Source organism: Hyperolius riggenbachi, chromosome 6, assembly GCF_040937935.1.
Source record: "Hyperolius riggenbachi isolate aHypRig1 chromosome 6, aHypRig1.pri, whole genome shotgun sequence".
NCBI lineage: Eukaryota > Metazoa > Chordata > Amphibia > Anura > Hyperoliidae > Hyperolius > Hyperolius riggenbachi.
The window spans coordinates 254,944,933-254,962,652 of NC_090651.1; the positions used below are offsets into that span (position 1 = coordinate 254,944,933).

The 17,720-nt window shown below is 42.7% G+C and overlaps 1 protein-coding gene across 7 annotated transcripts in view; it reads left to right on the top strand.

The window, feature by feature from the left end:
- Positions 1–17,720, top strand: part of SAMD11 (sterile alpha motif domain containing 11) — a 272,374-nt gene that overhangs the window by 158,630 nt on the left and 96,024 nt on the right. For all 7 annotated transcript variants that reach the window (XR_011022124.1, XM_068240716.1, XM_068240712.1 and 4 more), the window contains exon 5: positions 16,180–16,292. Coding sequence is in view for 6 of the 7 variants with exons in the window: in XM_068240716.1 (XP_068096817.1) it covers positions 16,180–16,292 (113 nt within the window). In the remaining variant the exon portion in view is untranslated. The remainder of the gene's footprint in view (positions 1–16,179; positions 16,293–17,720) is intronic.

Sequence of the window (17,720 nt, forward strand, 5' to 3'; positions counted from 1 at the left end):
AAAAAAGATCGGATTTCCCAAAAAAGCTAAAGCTTTTTTTTTTTAATTTAAGCAAGAAATCTGATCAAATTCCTGTTTTTATTCGATAAAAGTTGATCAGGAATGGTGGATTTTTCTGATCAATTTTTATGAAAATTGAATGGTGTGTGGTAGATTGTCCATTTATTGAAGAGAATCTGCACTGTGAAATTCTTACATAAATAAACGTACCAGCCTGTTTGTTGTCTTTTCCTAGCCCCCTCTGTGACATTTTCGCCACTCCCGCTGCTTTCTTGGTGATAAAATCACTGTTTTATTCATTGTTTTTGTAAACAATGAATATGGCCGCCACACAGGAAATACATCATCAGAGCAGGTACCTGTTTGCAGTGGCTCCTCTCAAGAGTGACTTGACTGCTGGAATGTTACTCCCACTTGTTGCCTTAGCTTCTTGTCTGGGCTCTGCACTGATCACTCCTCACTCACAGCTGTTCACAAGGTCATAGCTCTGTGAGCCTCGCAGACAGGCTGGCTGTGAGCAGAGACCTTGCCTGTGACTTGTACACACAGCACTTAGGAGAGCATAGTGGGGCGTTGAGGGGTCGTGCATAACTTGTCTCTATCACAGCAGAGGCAGTGCATTCCTCCCTGGATCGACAAAGCTTGACAAAGATATATTACAGAGACAGTGCAACTAGAAAAGGCTGCAGTAATCCAGATCACATTACAACAGGTATAGGAATGTATAAGATAGAAGAAATAAGGCTGAAAATGTTGTTACAGGGTCTCTTTAATATATACACCCAAGCAATTTTCTCAGTTTCAAATCATTTTATCATAATTGAGGAAGTTAACATGTGTGGTACATTGGTCAGATTTTTGAAATGTTACAGTCAGTGAGAAAAATCGATTGCTGTTCTTGAATTGAACAGATATTTAAAAAAAATTGTATGGCGTATGGCCACGTTTAGCGAGGTTTGGAATTGGCCCACTATCCAGCTGTGTGTGATCAGTTTAAAGGATTTGGTTTCAGAGATCAGTTGTTTTGCAATATAGTATATTTTCAATTATACCCATATGGCTTCTGTTATAGGGAGTTCTATAGTAAATTCCCATTTGACACATTTCTCATCAGGGGAAAATTGTAGCTCTCTATGTCTTTTGCTTGCCCCCTAACAGCCAAATCGTTAATCACCCTCAGGACTGCGTGGCTGGCATCTTTCTGCAGACTTCAGCTCCTCTAATGGGATTGGCAGGGTCAGTGTTTCTTGAACAGTTTAAGGCTGCTTAAGGCATTTGGTTAATTGATTCCAAATCACCTTGATTACAAATATGCTAATTGCTTTTTCTGCTTCCTGCTGTGACCTCCTCCCCACCTCTGTCTCTTCCCATAGCCCCCCTCCCTCCCCAGGTCAGAGAGAGGGTACCCTTCTGTCCAGTTTCCTTTAAAAGTCTATTCCCTCCACGTCTTGCTCTCGGAAATATCCATGAATAATTCAGACCAGAATATGCTGAGGGCGACGGAAAGTAATGCCAATTGACCATTTCACTGCTGTGGCACGTTATTGATTTGCTGGTTTCCTCATCAGACAGTGTGAGAGGCTTCTCAAATGTCAAGGAGAGGTGGGTACATGACCCCTTAATGTGCGGGGAACCTAGTATAAGTAGTTTGGTTTCCACACTTCATGCAAAAATTAAAGGTCACCCTTTTCTCCAGGTCCTTTTGATTGTAAAAAAAACAAAAACAAACCCATACAGGCATTACACGCTTGCCAAATAATTTGATTGTGTGCCGTCTGACTGGGCAATAATCTTCTGTCTGTAAACACGTCTGCCATTTTCTGGGACTGACCCTGTTTGGGGAATTAGCTGTTTGCTTAGTTGGCTTTTTGGGCTTGATCAATATTGTATCCTACCACAGTAGGATGACTTGTTTCCTCTTCCTCAGTCCATATTGGCCTCAATTCACTAAGCTTATCTCCTGTCTTTAATAACGTTTCTATAGTTATCACCATGGTGATGAGGCATGTAGTATTCAGGAAACATTTTACCTCAGGCAAACCTAAAGTTAACTCTTCTGTCTTTAAATTAACTCTTCAATCCTTAAAATAACTTCAAAATTCTAGACAGGCTGTTAATTAACTGCGTGTGAAAATAACTACAGAGGAGGTAACTTAACTACAGAGGAGGTAACTTAAGGAATGAAGAGATAAGATAACTCTCTCACTGTGTGGAGGTAAGTTTTCTCTTGCCTTATTATCTCCAGCATGATCTTAGTGAATTGAGGCCATAGTTTAACCTCCCTAGCGTTCTGGACGAGCAGTGCTCATCCAGAGACGCTAGAGGGAACCGCTCAGGCCCCGCTGGGCTGATATTGATAATTTTTTTTTTCAAACACGCAGCTAGCACTTTGCTAGCTGCGTGTTTGCACCGATCGCCGCCGATCTGATGCGAAAGAGGGCCCCCCCCGCACACCCCATGCACAGCCTGGCCAATCGCCGCCAGGCTGCGCTTTGGGGTGGATCGGGAGTCCCAGTGACGTCACGACATCGATGACGTCACTCCATTCGTCGCCATAGCGACGGGGGAAGCCCTAAAGGAAATCCCGTTCAGAACGGGATTTCCTTATGGCCGTGATCGCCGGCGGCGATCAGAAGGGTGGGAGGGAGAGAGGAGGAAGGGGAGAATCAAGTAGCTAGCGCTAAGCTAGCTACATGAAAGGAAAAAAAAATCGGGCGAAAAAAACCCCTCCCCGCGGCCGTGCGGCCGCGGGAATTGAAACGCCCAGCAGGTTAATAGGTTTGCTTGGCCAGACTGAGCGTCCTGTTCTGAAGCAATAAAAAGTAGTAATTTCATAGCTTTCTACAAACAAAATGTGTTATTGGTGTCTGGGCCCCAGAAATAAAAATAAGCACCTAGCTTCACCACAAAAACTTTTGGTTCAAAATCTAAGCATTGTATGCCCAGGATATTGCTTTATCTGTTGTCTGATTGGTGGAGCTGAAAGACGTGCGACAGGTCCCGGTAATTGTAATTAACCACCTCTTTACCTGAAGCAATAATTTCCTATCACTGTGACAGAGTTTAGCTTAAGTTCTCTTAATTACAATCATTAGCTTTAACGTGTATCTTTCAAAACAAAACAATCCTGGCCTTTTGGAAAATGCTAGTTTCTTGAATGCTTATAACCTGGCTAAAATCCTGTCCAATCACCAACCTGGAACTTATATGCATAGCAAGATTGTGGACACTTATTTTATACACGCCTGATCCAGTAGACTGACCAAGAAAATATGGCCAGAAGATAAACAGAAGACTGGATGATCCACATTTTCAGGAAGTCCGCATTGGGTGTCCCCATGGTATTTTCAGGACAGACAAAATAAGGTTAATTAGCTGAATGCATGTACACATAATGCAGGATAAGGACATGCCTAATATCTGTTTTTGTATTTGTGGTCTGTATTAAGCCTTGTACATGCGCCTAACTTAAGTCAGCTGAGGTGGCTGATAACGACCGCCTCATATCAAGTGTGTGGATGGCAGCCGGCGACCCTCAAGTGATACGCTGAGTGGATCTACTCAACCCCAGCGACGTCGATTTCATTGTTCGTGCTGCTCCCTCACCCGCTGTGTGATATCAACTGGGATGTGTGTGGGTTCAGGGTGCGGGTTTTTTTGTCTTTTTTTTCTTTCTGGTTTAACTTGAAGGGCGGATGTCTTTTTCAACCAAACAAGTGATGTTACTATTAAATATATCCTGTGTTTCCAGTGTCTCCCTGTGCCTGCACTGTGCTTTCCCCCTCCCCCACCCGAGCGGTTTCTTTTACCAACAAAAATGTCCCACACAGCTTTGCCAAGCTCTCATTCTTCTTCTCTTTCAATGTAGACCTTTTCGCTACTGGCATGCCATTTTTTTTTTACTACTGGTATCTATGAAATGGACCATACAGAATAGAAAGATGCAGCTGTTCCAACAACAGCATAACAGTAAAGCTAGATGAAACTTGGCCGGGGCAGCCTATAATGACTACCTCTTCTGGAGAAGCCAGCTGGTGTACAAAAGCCCCCATCTCCCCTCTGCTGCTTACCCAGTGTTCCGCCAAGCAATGGCCAAGACCATCGTTCTCTCCACCTATCTCGCCCCATGCATGGCATTACAACCACTCTGCTCCGTTGGCCCTCCACCCCATCCCCCACCCCTGCATAGAAACAGAACACTTTGCTAGTATAGGTCCTGCAATATTTTACAAGGGATCTCTGGCAAGTCGTGACATTCCTCATATGTGTGTATGAGGCTTAAAAGAACACGTTTGGTTTGGACCATAGAGCCCCTTCATCAGGAATTCACAACAAAACATACTGCATGTTCAAGACACAAAAAGAAGAAAGCCTTGTCACTGTACAGTAGGAGAAACAATTGGGTACATAATATCCAGACAAGAATAGCCAGCAAGTGCTGTGTCTCCACAGCATCCCCATATGCTGCATCTATGAGGGGGACTTTTAAAGTGGGATGTATATGTCATTGAAGTCCATGTATTGGCGCTTCTCGGAAATGACAGGAGAGTTGATTATCGGGGGAACATAGTAAAGTTAGCTCAGTTCATCCTTACTTAAGGGGGGGGGGGGGGGGGGGCTGGTGGAGTTAAATTCACAGTTTACTTTTACTGTAAAGGACCTACAATCTTTTAATTGTGACATCAGATGAAGCGAAGATCACATATTTGCTGCCATGCTGGATGGCATTTTTTACTCCGTGTGAATCACATGTGAATGAGAGGTTAAAAAAAATCTAATGTAATGAACAGATGTATTATGAGTCAGTGTGACCCTGATGGGCCCTGTGACCACAGCAGCTTCCTGGCCATCTCAGAGGGACTTGCATAAATTGGCATCTTCTGGTTGGGAGAGGGAAGCTAATTAGTTTGACCTTGATTTGCCAAGTGTGTATTTTTTCAAAGCCAGGGCCCTTTTGTGCATTATAGGTTAAATCTGAACAGCCTCTGGCAGACCTTTCAACACCAAGTGAAAAAAATACAAGGTGGACTGTGTGAAAGGAAGAAGAGATCCAGAGATTTTATCCTTAAGTGAAGAGCATTAAAGATAGGATTTACAGCTGCGCCTCCTTTTATTTATTTATTACTCCCCCCTTGCTTGCTGAATTCTAATGAGCTAATTAGCAGATTCCCATGGGACATGAGTTTGTGAGCGGGAAGGGGGTAGCAGGGGGGATAAGAAGGAAAGGAAGAGGGAAGAGGTAGAAGGGACAGCGGAGAGGTGACGGGAGCTCATTAGAAGGTATCAGCCTCGTCTTGCAGCCTACGGCAGGGTCTAGCATAGAGTGCATCAGGCAGGAAGCAGGATTATATAGCTGACAACATTGTACAGGGCACTGCTAGCTTGGAAAGCCTAACTGAACAATCCCTTCTTAACCCACCTGCTGCCAACTGAGATAGGCTTCACCATGCTTATCTCTTGAAGCTCTGGAGAACATGTTATTGTCAGATTTTCTCCAGCTTTTTTTTATCACATTTTTTACAGATAATTTTAGGAATGAATGGCTGAAGAACGTAGATTTACTTTAAAAAAAAAAAGTTATCATAATTGATGTTACCTGCTCTGTTTTCTGAGGAACGTCTACACTAAATGTACCCATTTATAAAACGTTCTATTTCTGTGTTGTCTCTGGGGACTGAATTAGTTGAACATGTGAAAGAGAATTCTTGCTGGTAGAACCAGAACTTTGCATGGAGCTAATCCAATTTGGAATATAATGATGGACTACGCTGATTAATCAATTAAGGAAAGGGGTATTGACTAGTAACCTGAAACTGACTAGTCCTGTGCAAAGTTCTGGTTAAGTTATAGCAAATCTGAAGCAAAAATAAAATTATGAGTTAAAGAATTGTATTGTGCAGCAAAGAACTAGAACATTAGCAGCAAAGAAAAGTCTTATGTTTTTTTTCCAGTACAGGAAGAGCTAAAAAAAACCTTCAGTTATCTATGCAAGAGAGCTTCTCTGAGCTATACAGTCCTGTTTTCTGGAACACTTAAACAGCCAAGAAACAGCGAAACAGCTTGAGATAAGGTTTTACTGCAGGAAAGTTCAAAGGGTCATTATTTCTGCTTTATTTTATAGCTTAAAAGACAGTATAGTTTTAAAACGGCGACTGTGTGTTGCAATGTTATTAAAAAAACAAAAAAAAACAAAAACTATAGAACTGAAAATAAAAATGAGACACTTTTCTTTGCTACTACTGTTTTATTCATTATCCATAAAACACATACAATTCATTATTTCATAAGGTTTTTTTTTTCTCTTCAGTTTTTCTTTAAAGAGAATCTGTATTGTTAAAATCGCACAAAAGTAAACATACCAGTGCGTTAGGGGACATCTCCTATTACCCTCTGTCACAATTTCGCCGCTCCTCGCCGCATTAAAAGTGGTTAAAAACAGTTTTAAAAAGTTTGTTTATAAACAAACAAAATGACCACCAAAACAGGAAGTAGGTTGATGTACAGTATGTCCACGCATAGAAAATACATTCATACACAAGCAGGCTGTATACACCCTTCCTTTTGGGGAGATGCATCACAGAACCACAACACTGAAGAACTTGGCAGCCTTCCAGACACAGGCTGACAAATCTGACAAGAGAGAGATAAGTTGATTTATTACAGAGACTGTGATAGCAGAAAGTGCTGCAGTAAGCCAGAACACATTAGAATAGCTTTTGGAACTTGTAGGATGATAAAAAACAGGATGCAATTTTTGTTACGGAGTCTCTTTAAGCGGAGTTTCTACTTCAGAAACGCAAAACAAATTCTGAACCTCTGTAAAGCTTTTACGTTTGTGTGTTTCCTCTTTTATTCCTTTACTTCCTGTAGTAGTGTTACCAGGGATTGGAATCTCTTCATTAGGGTATGAGATAGAAATAAACACCCACCCTTGGGAAAAAGATGGCTGTGTTTGGTGTAGGTGGGGATCCATATGAAATTTGAATTTTTTGTGTTAATGACTTGCGAACCATAGTCCTAGTCTGATGTCTCTTTTATAGTCTGAGGCCATTTTTGAGCAGGAAATAACTTACCAGCATGTTTTTGGGATGTGGAAGGAAACCTGGTGAAACACGAACATGAGGAGAACATACATGTTCCATGCAGAGAATATCTTGGCCCAGACTTGAATCTGGGACTCTAGCACTGCAAGGTGAGAGTACTATCCGCTCAATTAAAAAAAAATCTCGGAATATTTGTAATTATTGATCTTGTCTCCGGTGCGCAGGGTTCACACTTACAGGGATTGTGTGTGGTTTTTCCTAAATGGGAAACAATTTTAATACGTTTTCCGCATGCAGAAAAAAAGCATACGGCAGTGCAGCATTTTTACCTGCACTGGGCTTGATTCACTTAGCTGCGCTGTGCGCAGTGTAATTTCACTGCGCACGCTATGACTGCATAGCTTGCGCAGGGGATTATGCAAATCACAATTCCGATTTTCAATGGATGCTAGAAACATAAGAAGAAAAACGCAGCATTCAGGACTTTTTTACGGTCCCCTCTACACTGCAAATCCGTTTTGCGTCTCTGATTTTCATTGGATGCTATCAAAATAAAAAGAAAAACGCAGAAAAAAAGACAGCATGCAGTACCAATTCAAAATCACAAATCGGAATGGCATGTAATGTGCAAGAGGCCTGAATTGCATCAAAAATCGGAATTGCGTTTAAAATCACATCAAATTTAGAATTGCATATGGTGTAAAAGAGCCCTCAAAGTCATTGGATATTGTGAAGCATCACAGTTAACAGCTTCTCAACCGCTTCCAATCAACTTCCTCTTACTGCCTACTTGTCTACTTGAGGCACCTAAAGCGATAACTGCTTCCCAAAAGCTGCAAGCTGCATCTATAGAAATGACATGAATGCACTTATTCCTTCAATGGAAAAGTGGCTGATATGTTGTCAACAAACATGTAATAATCTATAGATGTCTGTGTAAACCAACCCTTAGTGGTCAGCTGGATAGCATACTGGGTCAGCTGGATAGCGTACTGGTAATGGTCCTTTTATATTATATCAATTTTCTCAGTTATAACTGAAAGTGCAACTGATTTTCAAAAATGTCCAGGTTTTCCTATGGCTCACTTCACACTATATGCATCTTAACTAAAAGCTTTTCACAATGCACTGCTATGGAAAGTTAAAACGCAGCAGTTTTTCGGCATATACTGTAATGGCCCATACTCACGGGCAGCAAATGTTGCCTGTCGCCAGCACACGTGAGCGTGTGGGCGACAGGCCGGCGACAGCTCCTCGCCAGGTCCCTCCGCGTACACACGCGGAAGAGGGACCAGCGGCATGACGGAAGCTGTCGCCGACGTTCCTCCTCCCTCCGCCGGAAGCTCTTCATACCTCAATGGAGGTTGCTGTCGCTAGTCCGCGTACTCACGCGGACTAGCGACAGCTTCGGCGGAGTTGCGGCGGCGACTGTCGCCAGGCGATTGAACTTTTCAATCGCCTGGCGACATCAGCGACGGGCGACAGTTCGGGGTGCGCGCCCGTTGCGGGCGACAGTTCGGGGTGCGCGCGGCCCATACTCACGGGCGACCTGTCGCCGCAACACGCGCGCGCCGCGTGTTGAGGCGACAAAAGTCCCTCGTGAGTATGGGCCATAAAAGACATTAGCGGTGTGCGGAATGGGAGCGGAACGTAAACTGTACAAACGGACCGGTATGCAAACGGATCCAATGTTAAACCAATGGATCCGTTCACATCCATCCTCTTGTACGGATCTGTTGTCCGTTCCGCTCAACAGACAAATAAATGCTGCAGGACCTATTTTCCTGGACCGTTGCACCCAACGGACTGGAAATGGAAAATTTTGCAGCTACATAGGAATAAATAGACAACTGACAGTTTACAGCACACTGGCTGTACAAACTGACAGTTTTTACCTGATCCTGATGGCTGGATCCGTATGGCCGGTTCCATGTAAAAACGCAAATGTGAACCGGGCCTAAGGCTGTTGCCTCTGAAGTAGAAGTTGAGCCCTTGACCAGGGCTTGAATATTGGATCAAGCCAGTGTGTAAAACAGTAAGGAGTCTTTGGGCAAGGTTCTCTAATGATCCTGGTTGCCCATGGAATGCACCTTAATTTGGCTGATTCCGCCAGGAGAAAAGTGCAATATACAGTATATGTTCTGTGTCCAGTCTTGTCTAGATTGGATTCTACAAGGTATGATTACTGTGGCCTCCATGATCAGACTTATGATATTGTGTGAGACGCTGGCCTACAGAGCTCCGCATAGTGTATGTTGGGCATGACTTGCTACAGCCACAGAAGTCGGCAATTAAGTTTTAGTGCTGCATGCCTGGCAGTTATATGGGCCAGGAATAACTGTATTTGTGCAGGTTCTCGCTTCCACTTCCCATAAGGATACATTGCAGTCCCCCCTCCTCTTCATCTATGTACTGAATGTAACATTAATCTCTGTTTGTCCTCTGGACCAGTCTTCCCCTCTGCGATCCTAGAGATTAAACACACAGAACTGGTAATCACCTCATAAACTGCTTACAAACCAGCAATATTTACATAATACAGTGTTCTCTGGCAGCTCTGGGAGCGGATCACACCCAGGGGAGATTAAAGTGCTGGGCCCTGTCTGCCCCCACCCCCATATTCCATGTTAGTCTAGATGTTGGCACATGTGGCAGAGCTGTTACGTACAGGAAGATCTGTTTAGGAGCTTCTTTAACTGTCGGGCATAAAATAAAGAATCAATTCTTTATTTTTATCTGCTTAACAAGTAATAAGGATGCTAACTAGGCAATCCAAAAGTTAAAATCACTATTACTTTTCTTGTTGATAAATGATCATTCCCCAGTTTACCTGACTCGTATTTGGTACGTCGTTGCACAAAGGAAGTTGCACGGCATGCTGGGTTGTCTTTTTTTGCTTCTTTATTTACCCTCAGACTTAACTAACGTACAGAAGCAAAAAAGGACAACCCAGCATGCCCTGCAACTTCCTTTGTGCGACAACGTACCAAATAAGAGTCAGGTAAACTGGGGAATGATCATTTATAAACAAGAAAAGTAATAGAGATTTTAACTTTTGGATTGCCTGGTTAGCATCCTTATTACTTGTTTACCAGATAAAAATAAAGAATTGATTTTTTATTTTATGCCCAACAGTTACACTTTGGGCCCATTCACACTTACAATCGCAGAACGCCGGCGATTACCGCCGGCGTTCTGCGGGAGTGATTTTCCCGCGATTAGCGCGGAAAAATCACTGGACACTGCGGCGGTTTTGGAGCGATCGCGATTAGCGTGCTATGCACGCTAATCACGATCGCAAATCGCGGAACGCTCGTCGCCGGCAAACCGCTGCATGCAACGCGGTTGCGGTTATCGCTAACCGCAACCGCGGCAGTGAGAACACGGCCACTGGCTACAATGTGTAGCGGTTCTTGCAGAACCGCTAGCGGTTTGCCGCGAGCGGGAATCGTGCGATTCCCGCTCAGGTGTGAATGGGCCCTCCAAAGAAAGGGCTGGTGGAACACAGGGGTAAGCTGAGAAAGGGAAGCGATAATGGCAAGCCATTAAAGTGGTTTATCCTGTAGAAATCTCTTGCCAGACCAGTCAAAAAAGCTGGTAATGTGGAGACAGCCTGATCCAATTACCATGGTGGTCTTATGTTCAGATAAGCCCTTCTCCAGTCACACTGCTGGGGGCTGCTGGCCATGGTGCTGGAGGGATTCTGAGTGCCATTTGGTGGGGGCTCAGTAGGGGGATAGACCATTTAAAGAGCACTGAGTAGCATTGGAGCAGTTCACTAGATGGTGTTGAGGCCTGAGAACAGTTCTGTGTGCTGTCTGGTATTTGTGCCTCCTACTCTTCCATGCAGACCATGTGCTGTGTGGTGCCGAGACAAAGATGGGGATCCCAGATCATGTGAGTAATGGCTCGAATTGGGAAGGCTGTAGTGGTTATTATGCTTTGTTTACATTCTGATTATTTCCTTTTAACTCTTTAGTTCAGGGTACATGCAGGTCCACAGTAACCCCTGAATTTTGAAAACCATGCAAATTGTTCTTAACCTGGCGACCTCAAGTTTTTCAGTGATAAGAATAAGTCACCAGCTGAAGGAATTCACTTTTCATAGTTTACTATGTCCATCAAGTTTAAAGTCTCTCACCTCTACCAGTTTAAACTCAGAACATTAAAGAAAACATCCTTTGGGGCTAATTTTGCTACACAGGGAGAACAAATTCCTTTTTCCTGACACCAAAATACTATAAGTCAGCTGGAAGAGGAGAAACTTCTCAGGTTTTCTTATGGGAGTGGGAATAGAGCAGTTTTAAAAGATTTTATTATTATTGCAGGGATTTGTAGTATATTAGGGCAGGACTAAGCTAACAGCTGCAGGCAGCAGTTCCATCGATAGATGTCTTGTCTTGTATCTACAGGTCCACGGTGATAGACCAGAGGACCAATCTGTATCTAGAGGATATGGATTGTTTAGTTGATATACCACAAATTGTATGGTGTATGCCTACCTTACCTGAACCAGCATTTGAACACCAAAAATTGTTCAGCAGCCAAAAGCATGCTGGTGTATGTAGCCTCCGCGCACTCATCTGGCATGGAAGGAGATTGTCGAGTCTTTTGACCATAAACACTTGGCAGCTACAAAGTAATTTCAGGACTTAAAACTACGACGGGGAGAAGACGCCTTTCCCTACGTCCCTTACCATGAAATATTAGATGTGTAATTACAGGAAGGGGAATGATTCTCCTTGTCATGCCTGATAACCCCACAGAAATAACAATGATTTAGCACTCTCCATCCGGTGATCTCAAAGCAATAGATAGAAGATGTTCGTTCCCAGATTTAATTGGTGCCCATTAAATTTACTTCACATTTTCAAGCATTCTGGGATTAGGATATTTGGGTTATACAGATGTGATAGGGAGGGGCTTTGTGTGGCACAAGGTACAGGAATGTTCTGTCTGCCTGGACCAATCATTTAATAGGTATTTGTAAGTGATGTGCAGCAATGTATTAACCCAGTGCAGAAAGGAGCGACTGCGTTATAAGTGTGTGTGTATTTAATAAAACTTACGTTCCAGGAATTTTCTTGCGATTATTTTATGTACTGAAGCATTCACATCCCTGCATTCAGCTACATTTTATCTAAATGGAAGTTAAATTGTGGTAAATCTCAGCACATCTTATCCAGTTGCCGCCTTAATCAGAAAATCATCATCTAATCTGTCGGTGAAATAGCCTGGGTGTTTTTCTGTAGTGTGATTTCCATTGCATTGAGAGCAACATGCAGATTTAAGCAGAAGACTGCTCTGCCACTTATGTTTTAGTTTGTTTACTTATGCTGTATTAACACATACAGCAATACTTAATGAACTCTGCGCCATTGCCTATTCTGATGGAGCAGGCGCCCTAATCAACCCAAAACAGGGAAATGACAAACACTATGACTATTTAGGGCCTTTTGACCAAATTCACCTTCAAAAGATAATCTTGTGTTTTTATAGTGCGGATATCTGCCACAGAGCTTTACAGTGTACATAGTCATGCCACTAACTCTCCTTCAGTGGAGCTTACAACCTAATCCAGCCATTCAAATCTCAGGGAACCCCCTGCATGAAAATGAGGCTGGCAAACCTCACCACTTCACTTGTGAGCTTGAAAAGCTTACTAATTATTGCATTCTGTATCTAATAATGTCATGTATCGTGTTCAAACAACATATATATTTGAATAAAAGATGACCTTACCTTACTAGTGTGACACCTGTGCTTGCCTTTTCCTGCACAAAGCATCAATTCTTGGTGGAACCTGGGATATGCAGCCAAGTTTCATCTTCAACTGAAAGAAGATGTTTTCTGTCCTTACTTTTGGTGCTTGTAAGACCTACTGTCATACTCACACATGGAAGATAGTGAACATAGAAGCAAAATGTTCACTGCTTTTGTATGAATTGCAGGATGCTCTTCTTTTATAGACATCCAGATCTTGCCTAGTGGAAGCTCAGTAAATCTCAACTTTAGCGTATGCTCACACTGTAAGGGCTGAAACCCATGAGATCGATTTTATGAGCGTTTAGGGAGCGATTCAAACCACTAGCGGTTTCCCTAAACGCTCAGCTAATGTTAATGGATGGGCCAAATTCCACTGGAGCGATTGCGATTACCAAATCGCAAAACGCAGGACATGCAGCATTTTTAGCATGTAGCGTTAGCGATTAGCGTTAGCGTTTCTGCAATGTAAAGTATATAAACGCTGGTGTAATCGCTCATCAAAACCTGCACAGAGCGATTTTGCTAGCGTTTTGAAGTTATTGCACACTGTAACAAAATTAAAATTAATTGAAAGGACCAATCAGAATTAAAACTCTAATCGCTAATCGCTACACAACCGCTGGCGAATTGAATACACTTTTTAAAATTGCTCCTGAAAATGCTCATGAAATCGCTTGCAAACCGCTCATACAAAACGCTAGCGATTGCAGTAGTGTTTTGTAGTGGGTTTCAGGCCTAACTCACAACATTTCTCCCCTTCTCTTATAGAAAAGTTCACAGGATGTAAGTTCACAACCTTCAGAAAAGGGTCCCTCACCCAGTCATACAGTTGTGTTGAGAGTGAAGGAAAGTAATGTGACATTTTATTCTGCAAGTCTCCAAGATGTTTTTCAATAAGATTTGAAACTTGAAGATACCCTTCCTCACTTTCAAGTGCAAGCAGCAGTGGAAACATTGTCAGATTTCCATTAGCAACATGATTTTTCCAAGGGCTCAGTTTCCTATGAAAGCCAATAATTTTGTCATGTGAAGTCAGAACATGTTCCCTTGGCCCTTGAGGGCTCGTTTCCACTATAGCGAATCCGCATGCGGGCACTGCATGCGGATTCGCATAGTCAATGTAAGTGGATGGGGCTGTTTCCACTTGTGCGGCGGCGGGAGCGTTTTTCGGTGCGGCAGAAATCTGCACGGCAGAGCCGTCAGATTTCGCGTGCGGGAGGAATGCGGGCGAATCGCCGCTAATGCATTTAATAGGGAAATCGCATGCGGCTTTGTCATGCGGATTTCCCCACGATTTCGCGTGCGATTTCGCATGGTGTGCTATGGAGCTTTACTCAGGCAGTGACATGGTTAAATTCGCCTGGCTCCTTGCCATGCGAAATCGCGGCTAAATCCGCAGGCGGAAACGCAGCCGCATGCGATTTCTTCTGCGGTGGAATCCAGGCGATTACGCACCGCAACAGTGGAAACGAGCCCTGAAGGGACGTATTCAAGTGGTTCAGGTGCTGAAAAATGTTGCCAAGTAGGCTAGTTTTCCAAACCACTCTCCATCCTCAAGACACACTACAAAATGTGGGTTGGCAATTTTCTAAAAGTATTCTTGCAATTCACTTTTAATTAAACTCAAATACCCCTCTTGTCCATCTCTTCACAGCTTTTAAATGAGTGAAATGGTCTGTGTTTTATAAAGTTAACTATTTTTGTGACATCATCCAGTACTTTTTTCTTCTCCAAGAGATTTTGCCACCAGCACCTCCCTATTAAGATGGCAGTGTGTTGTGACAACATCCGGATTTTCTTACTGACAAGTGATGCAAACCCTCTCATTGAGTCAACCATTGATGGTGCCCCATCAGTACAGATGCCAACACCATTTCCCCAAAACATATCTTTTTCTTGTCGTTAAGAAGGTGAAATATTAACTATATCTTGGACCAGGCAGCTCTTTGCTGCAGAAAAAGTTCTCTTGAATGTCTCGGTCATTTAAAAAATCTAACAAATGACATAATAGAACATCTTTAGATGAAAATATGGCTAACATCAATAAGTCATTTTACAACAGTCAGGACTGAGCTGTGATATTAATTCTTAAAATTTGTATCAATCAAACGACCAGTTAGTCTCAGCCATTTGTGCTCTGGATATCAATACCACTTATTAGGGTTATTACTTTTAAATGTTATACCATTGTACACTAATTGGTTTATTAATATACACTGCATTACAACATAATTATAATTAATGCATTTGAATAATCCCCACTATCATTTTCACTATGTTTCACTTTGAAGACCGTTCTCCCATAGTCATACACATGGGCTGGCAGATGACCGGACCCACAAGCTTTATACACAGGCTAGAGATTGACCATCATGTCTGAGAATCGAGTGTTAACAGCTCTCCTGTGTGGTTGCTTAGAAATTTGGCACGCAGTATCTCTAAAGGCTAGTACCCACGACGCTATATTCCAGACAATTGTGGTGATTACAGACGATACTTTGAGTGACGTGCGATCGTTTCCACGTTCTCGCGATGTGGGTACAGGCACACGATAATGCAAACGTCATTTAGCGTTGCGCAGTGATAATGACCGTTACAGTGGATCAGATCTTTAAGACCCCTGATGACTCTGCGCAAAGTACCGCTATCGATTGACTTCCCATTCGCACTAATCGTGTGACTTTGCGAATACCCGCCAGCCGAAAGTGGATCATAGAATTCTCGTTGTCAGGGAGACGTTGCTGGATCCTTCTTCCTCCGTCGGGTGGTGAGTATTCAGCTCTAGAGACCGCATTGAACAAGCACACTATTTTCACACTCACCCCAGCTTTGCACGCCTCTTATGTGGTGAATGTTGTTCATATTCATAGGGCTACAGAGGAGTTTGTGATTGCCAGCAACCATAAACTTCTCCTAGACAGGGAGCTGATCTTTAGGCAAACCCCAGTCATCAACCTCAGCCATGTCTTTAATATGTGGACATTAATACTTGGACTTTATTTTCTACAAGGCCCAAGATGCAACTTTTTGGTCTTATGGGACTTTTTTGAACGCGCCATCACTATTTACTGCATGGGGTGGTGTGGGGATGGTCTTTGTATGGATGTTTATTATGTGGCTGTTGCTGTTTTTTGACTAAGTATTAATGCAACTTTTTGGTAATAAACATTAATCTCGTGTGGCGCTATACTAGTTTGGTTCAGTTTTGGTTTTGCATTGTCATTTACCAGTGCTAGCACATGGGTGTTTGGTCTCTAACACTCATGACAGCAGTAACTTCTTTATAGTAACTGTAAATTTTGCCAACTTGAATAGTAGAACTAGACATGACTAGACATGAATTTGACCACAGTTTTTTTTATTATTCCAGCCGTGAAAACGACTTGTCCACCATCATCTCCAGTCTCCATCAGAGCCACCAACTCGTAATGCCCGAGAATCAGAGTAAGCGAAGCAGTCATCAGCTCACCTTCACATCTACAGGTAAAGTGTCTCTGCTGCATGCGCAATGTTTTTTTTTTTTACCATGTGTTCTTCATGCCTTCAACAGTTCTGGTAAATGCCTGAGTTTGGCAGGCTAATCTTGTGAACAACCAAAAACAGGTCTTACCTAAGATGCTTGAGAGCTGGTTTGTGACCTGTCCACAGGTGCTTTGCTTACTTAGTACAGAAGTAGAGCAGAGTCATTACCGGTATATGATATCCTGCTTCATATTGTGTATATATACTGTATATGCAGCTGGTTGTGACTTGGGCCATGTAGTGCACTAATATGGTTGTCCTACAGGGTTAGTACGGTTGTTTGCTGCTTGAATTTCATGCACCAGTTCTGGCTATGCATTCAGGTTGGTACTGACTTGTGATGTTTGTGAACTAGCTGTAGTGTGGTGGAGTGTTACGTGTAAGGATGATTGACTCACACACATGATATAGTGTGGTGGAGTGTTCCATACACAAGGTTCATGTAAGGATAAGGGACTCACAAACATGATGTAGTGTGGTGGAGTGTTACATGTAAGGATAAGGCTGCATTTCCACTTGTGCGGTGCGAATCACCGCGGTAAAAATTCGCATGCGGATGCGAATTTCGCATGCGGGTCTATACGAATTTCATGCAAATTCGCATGCGAATTCGCATGGATGACGATGTATGCGAATTTAACCATGGCAGTGCTGGTGTGCTTTTCCATTGTTTCTATGCGAATTCGCATGAAAATTCGCATGAAAATTCGCATGCCCAAACCTCATGCGAATTTCCTATTAAATACATTGTATGCGATTCGCATAGCGGTATGCGAATTCTGATGGCTCTGCCATGCGAATTTTTTCTGCACAGAAAAACGCAAAGGAATCCTGACAAGTGGAAACAGTCCCATTCACTTGTGATGCTATGCGAATTTTCATGCGAAAAACGCATGCAAATTCGCTATAGTGGAAATGAGCCCTGAGGGATTCACACATGATGTAGTGTGGTGGAGTGTTACGTGTAAGGATGATTGACTCACACACATGATATAGTGTGGTGGAGTGTTCCATACACAAGGTTCATGTAAGGATAAGGGACTCACACATGATGTAGTGTGGTGGAGTGTTACATGTAAGGATAAGTGACTCACACATGATGTAGTGTGGTGGAGTGTTACATGTAAGGATAAGGGACTCAAACATGATGTAAGAGATTACAGGAAAGCTAGCACCTTTTACACTTACCGTAAACTTGCAATGATAACAAAAATAGGAGATTGTGTTGTAAGTTTGAAAATAGAAGCAATAATAATAGAAAATAATAAAATTATTTAAAAGGTTGCTTTTTTAAATCCAAGTCAGACACCTTTAAATGTCATTGTAAGAGACATTGCCTGTAAGTTATTCTGCATAAAGTTATTAAGATAATGGGATGTAAATATAGCA